The 13,381-nt window shown below is 38.8% G+C and overlaps 1 protein-coding gene across 1 annotated transcript; it reads right to left on the bottom strand.

Moving 5' to 3' along the window:
• Positions 1 to 234: 234 nt before the first annotated feature.
• Positions 235 to 9,528, bottom strand: ufm1 (ubiquitin-fold modifier 1). Its single transcript, XM_079566421.1, has 6 exons — positions 9,452 to 9,528; positions 9,302 to 9,358; positions 5,928 to 5,985; positions 4,464 to 4,503; positions 3,164 to 3,196; positions 235 to 563 (listed from the first exon to the last, which is right to left on the bottom strand). Coding segments are annotated over exons 1-6 (264 nt in total). The 5' UTR covers positions 9,454 to 9,528; the 3' UTR covers positions 235 to 489.
• Between the last annotated feature and the right edge of the window lie 3,853 nt (positions 9,529 to 13,381).

Genomic DNA, 13,381 nt, shown 5'->3' on the forward strand with positions numbered 1-13,381 from the left:
TAACACATAAGACGAATAGGTGATGCTGCGCCTGTCAGTCAATTAATTTCAAGAGTGATGCACAAATTACGTAACTCGGCTGGAGGTTAATTTGCATATCACACTAATTCAAGGGTCCAATCCTCTTCCCACAAAAAACACCCCAGACACGGTGTTGCACGTACTCTATTCATGTTTGAGCAGTTCTGCATGTAGTCTGTCCCCTTTCAAAACTCAAAACACCTGCCCCCACAACCCGTACACTTGAGATGGGACCAAAATATAAAAACTCTGGTATTAGGTATGATTTCTGCACTTGGATATGAGGTTAATTCGCACCTTTATGATATTTGCCAAAAAAGTATCTCTTGACTGAAAAAAAAGCATAATGTAGGACCTTTTAGACATCCACACTCTCTCGTCTCTCTCAGCATGGGTCTAAATCTAATAAATACACGGTGTTAGTGTGAGGAGTTCCCTGGTCTCTGTGGGCTGTGGTGAGTCAGTCCATCAGTCTCCTCGTCCTCCCACTCTGTCTCTGGGAATAAGTCGTAGCTCCGAACCGTGCTTCAGGAACACGTTTCCTGCAACACAGGATCAGAGGGACATGAGAAACAGATCAGGGACAAACACTGAAAACAAGAGGCAGGGGCAGCGGTTAGGGCTCGAACCCAGTGAAGAAAGGCGCGCTCAAAAAGCCTGTGGGAATCTGTGCATTGCTTAAAACAAGGGAATGGGTTTTGTGGGGAGTACCTTGAGTCGTACACCCCTGATCAAAGGACATATTAAGGCTAAATGTAAAGAAAACATTGTGTTTCATGCATGTAGAATTGCATTATCCAATTAAAATTAATAACTAAACTTAATGTGGTCTTACCTATTGATAAATTCTGTGGAGAAATGTATTTGGATGTGTTGACTGCAAGAAGAGATCATTCATATTTTCATTTGGGCTGCTTGTCAGGAAAGATTAGAAGTGGGATCTGAAGCTACACTAGCGGAGAACAACTTAAGACTAATTTCTGCTCTTTTGAACAGACAATAAAGTTCTATTCTATTCTATTGCATTCGAACCAAAAACAAAGGGTCTTTTGTTGTTGTCGTCTGCACCCCTGGACCGTTGGGCCTGTGGATGAAGGCTTTAATTACCTGAGTCAATGTCACCTCGTTTATAGTCCGCAACTTAAATTGCACATAACACTTGAAGAGTTTTAAGTTAGAAGGTGCGTCTTTTGGGGCACATCCACGGTGCTGCAGGTTATATTCTCACACAGGATTGTCTGGACGCTGTACAGTATGTCCATGGGTTTTGATATTTATTGAACAACTGATATGAATGCACTCATTTATAATGAATAATAAAATGCATGGTTGTCTTTGGGTTTCAATTTGTACTTTAAAGGAGAATTAATTAACTCATGCCCCTAGAGGCCATAAGCGTCACTGCAGGTGTCGTAGCGTGTTACGTTTTTTTACTCATTAATTGTCCGGGAGAGTAAATACTACGCGGACAGAAAAGACAAAGGGGGAGATTGATATTGTACATCCAATTACACAATGGAGATCATTTTTTCACTCAAACTTGGCTGTAAATACTGTTTAAGTGGCGCTAGCAGTTAGCTTTGCCCGTTAGCTTCTTCTTCGTGATTCCATTAGTGTGTATTGGTGACACCAACCCGGTGGCAGCAAAGTAGCAACTGAGCTAGAAAACACCAGAGGGAGAGGAAAGACCCCCAAATCACCCCATTAACACTTGTATTACCCCCAGAAGGACTACAAAAAGGATTTATTAAGGTAAACGAGTTACTTAGTACTGCTTTAATATGCATAGAGTAACAAAAACTATTTGGAATTTGGATTATGATATGCAAAAGCCGCCATCATTCACTATACTCTAAGGATTTGAGTCATGCAATGCGATCATGGCAAGAAGCTGCAGAGGGGCATGCTAAGGTGAAGTGGGAAATTGGGAGGGCAATTACTCCTCACTATTGGTGACAGGGGACCCAGGCACTACAGTGAAGATCCAGACCAATTACGCCACCTCACTTTAGCTCATATAATTAAATGACTTTACTTGAATATAACTGAATTAGATTATATGCAGTATGATATTGAAAAAAGCAATAAGGCCATAAAGCATAATGTGTGCGTGGACATCCCTAATCCAAGGTCCATTGCGTGTCCACAGCTGAGGGCGGCGGCGGAGACTTAAAGAATTGACAGAGGTGTCTGGGCTGCGGCTATTCTTGGCCCACACAGTGTGAACAGATAAGTGCAGCTGTGAAAGCCCCTCACCAACTCTGCACCGAGCCGAGGAGGACCTCATCTGTATCTCGCCTTTGGTCAAAACTGCCATTACCATACTCTCTTTCTCAGCTAAAACCCAGTGGAGTGTTACGCATATTTGTCCAAGTCATAACACAACAAAACAAGCAAATATAGGCAAGAGTTTCAAGGATGTGCATGTATAATAAGAAAATAAATGATGAATACATAGAACAGCCTACAGCGCAGACTGTCTGGGGTCACTTTTAATTGAATGTTACATTAAGAACAGATTCTTGGGGCCAAATCCATTTATATTCATGATTCAGTTATCACCATTTCCTTACAAACAACTCAGAGCACAGATGCATTTAGGCCTCATAATGTACAGCTCAGGGAATATGTAAGGAAGGTAATAAAGCAGACAAAGTATAACTTGACCTACTACATTATCACAATTTCTCTAATATGCAGCCCTGTTTTCAGAACTTCTTTAGTTTAGATGTCTGGGTCGTAATTTTTAATCTCCGTTATACTGCTCATGTTTACTAGCGTGACCTTTTGGTTAAAGTAAATTTAATTTCAGTGAAATGAGGCACAAATGTCATTACCTTTGGAAACACCATTTAAACTTCAAACACAAAAGGCCCCAAACCAAAGTCCATTATGCGGCTGCTTCTTCAGCCCTATATCAAAGCTTAAGCTGTTACAAAAAGCTGCTCAGATTCAGCAAACAGTGCACACTTACGCCGAAGCACTGCGCCATTAAGCTTTCAAGCACTTAATACAACAGAATAAAAGAGAAAACATTAAGCAACAATCTTGTTTTTAAAGATGTACAAATGCATTATGTAATTATTTCCATTAGAGGCAGCTCTCAGAAGTTTTTCTAAAAGGCTCAGACTTTTCACCTCACCTGCCGTCTGTGCGGGATTAATTCCTATTCCGTCTGCAAAGAAAGATAAAAAAAAATACAGTTGTAATGCAAATGAACATTGTTATTTGGAAAAACATGTAGCGCAATGTGATAGTCAACACAAGGTATGTGCTTTTTACATCTTATCACTGCTTAGCAAAAGCAACGTTGAATAAAACACATTCTATTATGCCTTTTAGTGCATCAATCCCATTACTTACTAGTACTACTAAAAAACAAACAAAATGCACACAAGGCACATGGTTTTGGTCTGTCTTCATCTCCATCTTACATTGGTAAAATGTGTTGACATTTCATTGCTTCTATTTTTTTCCAATGTATGCTTCTTTCACACAATTTACACTGTAATATGTTTTATATTAAAGGGATATTTCAGGATTTTGGACATGGGGCCTCATTTTCTAGTTATCCAGCGTCTTGTTGATTTCTGTTTAAATATATTTTTTTAATTCATGCAGTCTTTCTATTAGAAGAGTTTAGTGGTGCTAGGCTAGTGCTAGGCTAGCGCATGTCTATGGTAACTAGTAGCCTACATTAAAAACCTCTTCAAAATCCTCAAGTAATCCTCCAAACATTGCCATATCTGATTTGTAGAAAACTCCTTTGTAATTTCCACGTGTAGTAATGTCGGCTGCAGGTAAACAAACTACTGTAGATCCGGTTACCCTGCAGATCACTCCGCCGCGTAGCTTACAACGAGGAAGCTAATGCTGCTCAAATATAAGTTATTTTCAATGCAAAATGGTTATATTTAAAAATGATTCAGTCAACACAGACATTATATGGGTAGTTAAAAGTGATTTGCCACAGGTGCACTGTGCTTCGGTCAGACTGTTTTTAATGCAGGCTACTAGTTACCATAGACATGCCCTAGCCTAGCACTACTAAACTATGCTGCAAATGTTGGTACCGACATACAGTTTAATTTAAACTGTGTGGTTGGGTGTGATAGGGCTGTACAATATGACAAAATATATAATATGATCAATATAATATTCTTACAATCTACATCCCATGAATCAGAACAAATGCAAGTAATTTATTTGTATTTATTTTTTCAGAAAACTGTTAAAACTTTTGTACATTTATAAGTTACCATGTGTTTTTGTTGTAGGCTGTAAATCTCAGTCAGATGGAAGACCTCTGTGAGTTTGCAATTGATTGTAACTTCCTGTGATTTGGATATTGCTTCTTCTGACATGGCAAGGACTTTAGTTTGACGATGTAATGTGTAGCCCTAGTATGGGGTTAACAATGGTTATTTGTGCGTTAAACTTACCATTTGTGATAATCGCGCTAGTAGCTGCAGGCACTTTGAACTGCAACAAAGAAAAGACGGGTTAATTAACCCAAATACACAAACTGGCTGAAAAATTGCAAAGGCTTTTAAAGACATGCTGCTTTCAGATACAACTTAGCTTGAGGACATTGTAAGAGTGAGACTATAATGACTGTTGACAATTTACATTCAAGCTGTGAGTTTGTTTCGATGGATCTTTGTTGTCCAAGTCACACAGCTGTCAAACAGTCGGGCGTATGAGCCTGAGGGAAAGATCGCCGCACGCAGCAAAATTCATACAAAAAACATTCAGGGCAGCTGCGCCACAATACAGTACATGTGCTACTTCAGTGGAAAAGGAGTGTAAAGGAGAGGGCAGCTGGGGATCAGAGTGAGCTCAGGGGAAGCAGGCCGTCTCTGAGGAGATAAGTTCAAACCACTCTAAAGAAGTGAAGCTAATGTACAGCAGGATGAATGGACAGCAACCAAAGAAAAGGGAGATTATTGTGGTTGTCATGAAGCTTGGGAAACCCATGCAACAGCTGAAAAAGGGTGTTCAGATAGCTTTTTAATCCTCATTCTGATCTGATACTGAGGCTCAGTGTAATTCACAGTAGCACGTGCCAGTCCGATATCATGGGGAGTGGAAAAAAAACAACAGAGCGGTGAAAGACTGTACATCTAACAGCACATGGCTACTAAATACTTATATGCAAATATGTGATTGTAATGTATGAGTAGTGAAGTGACGTAGTGCATTACATCACTTCACTACTCAATTCTGCCAAAGTTCTGCTTCTGCTCTAAAGACTAAAGGAAGATATCAAAAAGTAGCATGAACACTTTCTCTATGATTATCAGAGATCCTACAAAACATGACCCAATACTTGATTTTGCATTTTCTTTTTAAAATGGAAAATACAATGAACACAAAAGTACACGGTTGTGCTTAAGGCTCATTCATACTTCATAAGATGCAAAAACAAAACAACAAACAAACAAACAAACAATAACAATCTTTCTTCATAAGATACAAGAACTTTGTTGTTACACCAAGAGCTGCAAGAACAAAAGAAAGTTATTTTTGCCTTGTAACCACGGAAACATCTTGTAACTGAAGACAAGGCAAAAATGACTTAGTTTTGTTCTTGCAGCTCTCGGTGTAAACACAAAGTTCTTGTGTCTTATGAAGAAAGAATGAGCCTTCAAGGTTCATATATCTGACAGCAGTATGTCTATCTGAACAATCCTATTATTATTCCATGTTGTCCACAGTTTTCTCATGGGGCTCTGAAAGGTTCTGTTCATTTAATTAGGAAGGGGGGGATATTGCTTACCGAGGTCTGTGTTAGTTAAATTGTAATCTAGACAGGTAAAAATGTGGTGCAATCAATGACTAATGAACCGATGATTTTTATTGTTCCTAACTTTTATTATAAAATAACATGAATAAAAGAAATGTACCTCTTCGGCTGCAAATTTTAACACTGCTGTGAACGGTGTGCTCTCTGGGACACTTAACCTGTAAATCAAAACATAGACAACAAACATTAAAAATATATATTATTATTCCTATATTACAGGGCACAGTACACATATTAACAAGTTGGTGCTTTGACAAAATTTGAAATACAAAAATTGGCAATGTAAGAGTCCTCTTGAAAAAAATATAAATCTTAATGCTCAAATGTGGCTGGCACCTCATTTGATTAAAGTGAACATAGCAGGCTGGTACCTGAACTCAAATGCCCAAATGTTCCTGAGCGGCTACATAAGAGCACTTCTACAGCGGACTATCATCCCGAATTGAGAAGAAAAGGGGGACGATTCCTCCTAGGGCCAAATTGAATGGAACATTATTTCTGTCAGCGATGTTTCTATTGGAGGATTGGAGACCATTTATGGAGCAAATGGTGATACGGTTCCAGGCGAACGCCGCACAGAAAGTATTCAGAGGCAGCAGTTTTCAGCAGGGAGCAAAGCACTCTAAAAAGGCTGGATGCCCAAAACAGCACGTCTCATTCATGTTAAAATAAATCACACAATAGTGATGTTAGAGCCAAGTATGGAGTGCAGAAGGTGAAAGCAAGTGAACAGATGAGTGTTAACATTTGGGAATGGCAATATATAGGCCTTCGATACAATATTCATTTTATCACTTTTGCAAATACAGATAAATGTTTATATCATGTTTATATCAAGGGCTGTCTAAGCCTGCATGATATAAGAAACAGTCACGTGTTGGAATTTGCGACATTATTGCACTATTTTACAAAACCCATTTAATCAAAATATGTCAAATTTAATAAAAAATCGTGAGCACTTTTTGTTTTTTGTTCTTTTTTTCATTAAATTGTGTCAAAACAAGACCAAAAGAAACCTAAAATAGAACTGAATGATAAAAATCATGAATAAAATGTAGCTTTTTCTACAGTTTATATATGGCATCTTGCAACGTTATCCAATAATGTGAAAATGATCTATTGTGCCACCCTACTAATGCCACATATATAAAATAAATAAAACTGCAGTTCGAGGCCATTTTCGGGTATTCATAAATAAACAGGCTTTTTAGTTCAAAGTCAACCATTGATCCCTGATGTAGATGTAAATATCTGAGTTTAAAAACATATTGGTGAGCACAACACTGTGTGTGATAAAAGGACCAGAACAATAGGTTTCTTCTTCTTTCTTTACTCAAAAAGCTCTCGGTTCTTCTACTTTTGCATTGTACTGCAGAAGTAAAGTAGAATCTTCAGAAATAGTATTACTTGTCCAAAACTGTCAGAGCCCCACTGTGCTTTAAGTGAATGTTGACTTGTTTGAATGTGGCTGTTGATTATGAAAAGAGCGGATGGAGCGTGTCGACTCTCTGCTGCCAGAACCAAAGTAATTTCTCATTTACTCATTATCTCTTCACAGTTCATGGAGAGGAATTAGCAGCAGCAGGGCCTTGGCTGACAACATTAAAGAAATGGCTCCCTCTCAGTTCTTGCGAGGACAGAAATGGTTTTATTGCCTACAAGATGAAGGCAGTTACCAAAATTACTGTCTGACAGTGAATCTATAATGAGAATCAGATAGAGCAGAGCAGAACAGGTCGCTGTCCCTGTGCAGAACTGACAGTTTCCGTCAACACCGTCATTCACACAAGGCGGCAAATCACAGAACAACATCTTCTGCTGTCGCAAAATCAACAAAGCACATACAAATCACAAGAAAGGTACTGATGCTGAAATGTCCACTTAGGCCCTGTTCACAATTTACTTTTTAGTCCGAGATTACAAATTTTTATTTAATTTTAATCAACATTTTATATACAGCATAGCATATATAACGCATGAACCAATGGAGATTTTAATGTAAAACACTGGAGTTATCATCCACATAAAAGTATTTGGACATTATAGTATGTTCGATGTATTTGCCAGTTAACAAGTTCTTCCATTTCTCGTTTGCATTTATATTGTTTTGCCTGATGTAAATTTATGAACAAACAAAGTTGCCTGCTGTCAAAAAAATGGTGGATTTTCCCATAATATTCATTTTGTATTATTCTATTCCATCTCTACTTTAAACATAGTAGTGGCATTTATCCAGAAGACAATGCATTAAAAACAATCTATTCACATAGGGGAGAGAAGGGTGGGTTGGGTCGCATAAGATATTTCTTAGCTTTACTGCCAAGGCTTTCAAAATTATCCCAAGATACGAAGCATGCACACTAGGGCTGAAACAACTAATCGATTAATCGACAACTAATCGATTACTAAAATAGTTGTCAACTATTCCTGTAATCGATTAATCGTTTTCTACTAAACACAGACTAAAATTGAACAAAAAAGACATGACAATTATGTATTTTGGATGAAAACCTACGTCGTTTTTTAAAGTGAGGATCTGCAGTGTTTTGTACATCGTAAATTTCATAAATATCTGTCTTTGTCTCGTCCAATCAGAAAGCAGAATTAGCATAAAGAGCCTCCCACAAACGTTTACTTTAAGTTTACTCCATCCATGTGTCCTCTAGCGGTGCCACTTTCGCTTTATGTGCTAAAAAAATTTGAAAAAAATACAATTTCCATGCACCTTTCACAGCCAAGCGATTAATCGATTAATCGTAAAAATAATCGGTCGATTAATCGATTACCAAAATAATCGTTAGTTGCAGCCCTAATGCACACTCTCCAGAACAATGAGTAGATACCACTAAATCATGAGTCGTTATTATTCAATAGAAACAGAATAACACAAATGTTTAATATTGCAATGATTTTACCCGACCCATCCCGTAACCGGGAGGGCTGGGTTAGTCCAAGGGGAGGGTTGGGTCACTATTCTGAACTAACACTGATCTATAATAGAATGATGTCTTATAGAATTTATATTGTTTATTTGGTGAAAGTTAGAATATTGAAAGCAGGTATACATATTTTACAGGCAGCCTCTCTTAATGTTAATGTTATGTCACAACATATGGTGGTGATTTCTCATTAAGTGGCAAGGGAGTATCCTACAGTAATGTTAAAACAATACACAGCCACTATTACTTTTGAATAATACATTAACCAACTAAATCCAAGCTTGTAGGTAAAACAGACTTAGCGTTGCCAAATCAGACTGCATGTTTATCGTTTGCAGAAATATTTGTTCCCATAACAAGCCTGATGAGAAAAAAAACAAACACACACACACACACACACACACACACACACACACACATACTAGGCCATTTGATTCTGGAGGATCTTTCCCAGAGTACAACTCTAGCTATAACCATAAAATGAAACATAATGTGTGGAGTAATGCTGTGAATGCTGAGCTGTCCCTGTACTTACACTTTGAATGGCAGCCGGGGATCCGACGTTAAAGTGATTTTAAACGTTACTTTTGACCTAATGAAGGAGACAAGCGGCATTAACACAAGCTCGATTATCAAATACGAGGATATTCAGAAAGAAATGAGATCTAATAAAGCTAAAACTCACATCTTTCAGACGAGCCGACAGCACTGGCAGTCTGTTTATCCAAACCCGGAAGTGCGAAGGACCCAACGTACACGTCATCCATCTCTTCATGATTTTGTTTTAATTTTTTAGAGACTGCAGGATTTATCGGGTGCACAATACACTTATTGTACACACTTAAAAAAAACAGAAAGTTAAAAATGGCATTTAGTGGTATTTTGAAAAGGAATTTGCTGTATTTTCATTTAGGCGTTTTCATAGGGAACCAAGACCACAGCGGCGAGATTTTCAGTGCGCTGCTGTCGCGCTTCTGTGGACACGGGGAGAGCATCATGGATCTATTATATTAAACGAGAGCATCCGCCGTGAAGAAGCTGTTGCATTCTGCCAGAGAGGCACGAGAGAGAGCGGCTTTTGTAGGAAGTGGACTGTTTAATTTAAAGTGTTTATTCATTTAGCGGTAGGCGTCACAAGTTGCAGGACATCTATGTTTTTTTTTTTTTTAAGAAAAAGAAAGAAAAAGAGAAAGAAAGAAAAAGAAATCCAAAACAACACAGATCAGTCAAACTCTACTTTACAGACAGACAACAGGGCACAGTGGGAGTCAATCTTCACAAAAACTAAACTAGATAGAAACACATGCTTCATTTACTCTGAGTCTGCCGAGAGAGGAAATTACTAGAGAGATGGAGGCAGGAAGCATCCCACTAAGACATTTTATGAACGTCAATAAGAAAATTGGACTTCCATCCTTTATCTCAGAAATCAATAACTTAAATCCCTTGTCAGGAGGAAGCAACTTGCAAGATCTCCTCTGAGATGCTCCAGGGAAGTTTTAAAACTCTACATTTGACCTCACTTTGGCTTTTACAGCAAAGACAGAGACCTGAGTTATTACCAAAGCCACGCACCTTTGTGCATATGTTGCTTTTGCTCTGCATTACTGCGATCCTCTCACTTGTTTAGGGGTGTTGTTTTTAATTCTATGACCGTCCGTCTCTAACAAAACTGGACTATATGTCAGAAATCAATAACTTAAAACGTCTGGTCAGGAGGATACAACATAAAAGATCTGTTTTGTGAGCTCATTAATATGCAGACAGCACGACAGTGTAAACACAGTCACTCCAAACATGGACACAGGCACAGTCTGGAAGTTGTAGGCTACTGGTGTTGTCCATTGTAGACGAAGATTCTTGAGTCATCATCTGTACGCTACAGTTGAAGTGTAGGACATTTCACATACATTACACGTACATTCACAAACTGAGACTATTTATTTATTTATGATTTCCTTCATTCATTCATTTATTTATCGGTCTATTTTTGGGGCAATGTTGCAACATGAAATACAGACTGCAATAACAAATCGTACAGGTCATGGAGAGCCGACTGTTATGATGTTACACACAAGCAATTTCATGACACAAATATATATCATAGAATGTAATTACTGGGGGGAAAAGGTTCTGGTCACCCATCATTGCATGCAATGATACTTAGAATATAGAGTATTTGGTAATTTATTGTTTTGTATTGCTCAACATATTCACTTGGCAGAGATACATTTTTATTCTGAAGAGGAGCGCTTGAATCATTGATGTAATCTGCTCTTGTCTTTGATTTAGCGGCCGCTAACGTTTGCCCTCTAAGCAAACACACATCTGTATGTAGTGCAGTGCGTTCAACAGCACACAATCACCTTGATCTATCTGCAGCAATCTGCTGTTCCTCCCACTCACAGAACACTCCACAGTTCTTCAAGGACGGCAAAATCGTAAAACCTGAAGAAAACTGTTTAAACGCCTAAAATCATGTTATAAGACAGCCTGCACCTATGAGCACTGAAAGGTGATATACACATCAAAGATTATCACTTGATTAGAGCACTTTCTTACAGATTGGACGTGTTGGAGCACTTGCTTATAGATTGGACGTGTTGGGTTCAAAATAGATGAACTGGGAGCAGGAAAGTACCGTGTGAGAATTAGATTCCGTCTGCCATTTTTTGCCACACTCTGATTTCTGCAAACTTGGTCTGAGCATCTTCAAAGCGACATTTCGTGTAGCATGCACCTGATGGGCTTTGATGGAGATCAAAAGTGGTCCAAGAAAAGGAAAAAACACAGTAAAACTAGCAACAGGCCATACACAGAGGTAGTAGAGACGGATCTAACAGTTTAATTGTTAAGTTACTGGTCGCCTGACATCAATGAAACATTAGTACTAGGACGGCAATGCCCTCCTAGTACTAAAAGGTCATGCCTGTTCAGTCTGTCTTTGAGCCTGTTTGGAGATTTTCCTTTGTCATTGCATTCATGAAGAGTTATCTCCTTCGAACACACTGCTGCAGTTTTCTTGCTGCTGGTACTTAAGCAGGATTTAGTGCCCTGGCTCCAACTTAAATCAGACTGAGCGCCGGGGTCAGCCATAGTTAGAGACAGTTCATGGCGACAGCTTGTTAGAGAAATCACAGCTCTTATTACTCTGCCATAAAGTTGTCAAACTGTCACCCCCACTTTTACCACTTTTACAGCTAATAGCACTCTGGATGCTAATTACCAGCTAATCACACGGCTGTAATGTTGTGTCAAGAGCATATGTGACAAGTCTGAACTCCGTAATTGCTCTTATGAAAATCTACAAAGAGGAGCAGTGTCTACGGATTGTTATCTTTGTCCTGCTGTTAATATTTAAAGATTGTAATAAACTGGATGACATTAATGTTAAACAATAATCCTCACTCTTTCACTTGGAGCAATATGCACTTATTTTGTCCACTCCAATGGGTTCAATTGTTCCTTCATTTTTACTCCCAGTCAGTATATTTTTCATATTACTGGTTATAATGCTAACTTTTCACCTTTACAAAGTATAGTAATGAATGTCTCAGCCAAAATAAGTTATTCAAAGTTTGTTAAGACACTATTATTCCTACAGGAAAGTCCTTCAGTGCCAATGGAGTGACTATCAGGAGCAGTGTGCCTGGTTATAAACCTATAAGCCCTAATAGTGTCAGTCTCCTCTATTTACCTCTTTTACATAATCCTCAGCAGCAGCTCGTGGCGGTAATTAAATCTGCTTTTGCATAGTGTTGACATGAAGAGGGCGTGATATGTATCATATCTGATGAACAGCAACGTGTGGCTCGACTTAAATGCAATCAGGACTCTTTGTACCACTGTACCACAAATGTGGCTGATGTAGAAAAACACATGCTAATGGGCATTACCTCATAAGATCATAAGTCTGTATGTTTGGCAATTAACTATGAAGTAGACGTTTCTACCATTGGGATTTGACTGTGATGAATGAACTTGCATGTATACATGTTTTTTTCAGTATATTTCATTCTGTTCTGTACTGCGAGGGGTGGCGTACCGTCCCCATGCATTGAGCCGACCAGGTGAACCCGTTTCTTACCAGCAGCATCTGCTGTGACTCCCGGTCGTCTCCATTGACTGGAGGATGGCTTCGTTGGATGGTCAGGAGGTAAGTGAAGAACATGATCAAACCAGCAGGTGCAAAGCTGCGCTGTTTTTAACCTTCATGCACCAAATCTTCACCCGGTGCCCTTATAGATGAGGTTCTCATTTTTTTGTGAGAACTGAAACATTAAAATGGACGATATGAAAGAAACAGTCAAATATCTGGTGTTTTTGTCCCTATCCATGCTTTGATTGCCCAAGTGCACAATCAGTTACTTCATAACCCACATTATCGACACTTTCCTGTTTGCAATAACCCTGCAAGCAGCAACATACCCGCCCCACTAATGCAGGCCAGATTTGGTTTGCCCTACATTACAAATTCAGAATTGAATATTTACAAGCACTGAGCATCATGTTTGTGTCACGCACCGCCGCAGTTAGAGAGGCCTTGAGAGATAGTGACAGGCATGGAATTAGATATACCCCTGACAACATATGAGGGTCATTTCTTTGGCTAATG

The sequence above is a fragment of the Gobius niger genome, assembly GCF_951799975.1.
Source record: "Gobius niger genome assembly, chromosome: 11".
Classification (NCBI taxonomy): Eukaryota; Metazoa; Chordata; class Actinopteri; order Gobiiformes; family Gobiidae; genus Gobius; species Gobius niger.

Excerpts from the sequence above, each read along its gene's own strand:
- ufm1 (XM_079566421.1), bottom strand. Across the intron at positions 5,986-9,301 it reads CCCCGGCTGCCATTCAAAGT|GTTAAGTGTCCCAGAGAGCA; the intron begins GTAAGTACAGGG and ends TTTGATTTACAG. Across the intron at positions 564-3,163 it reads TAATCCCGCACAGACGGCAG|GAAACGTGTTCCTGAAGCAC; the intron begins GTGAGGTGAAAA and ends CCTGTGTTGCAG.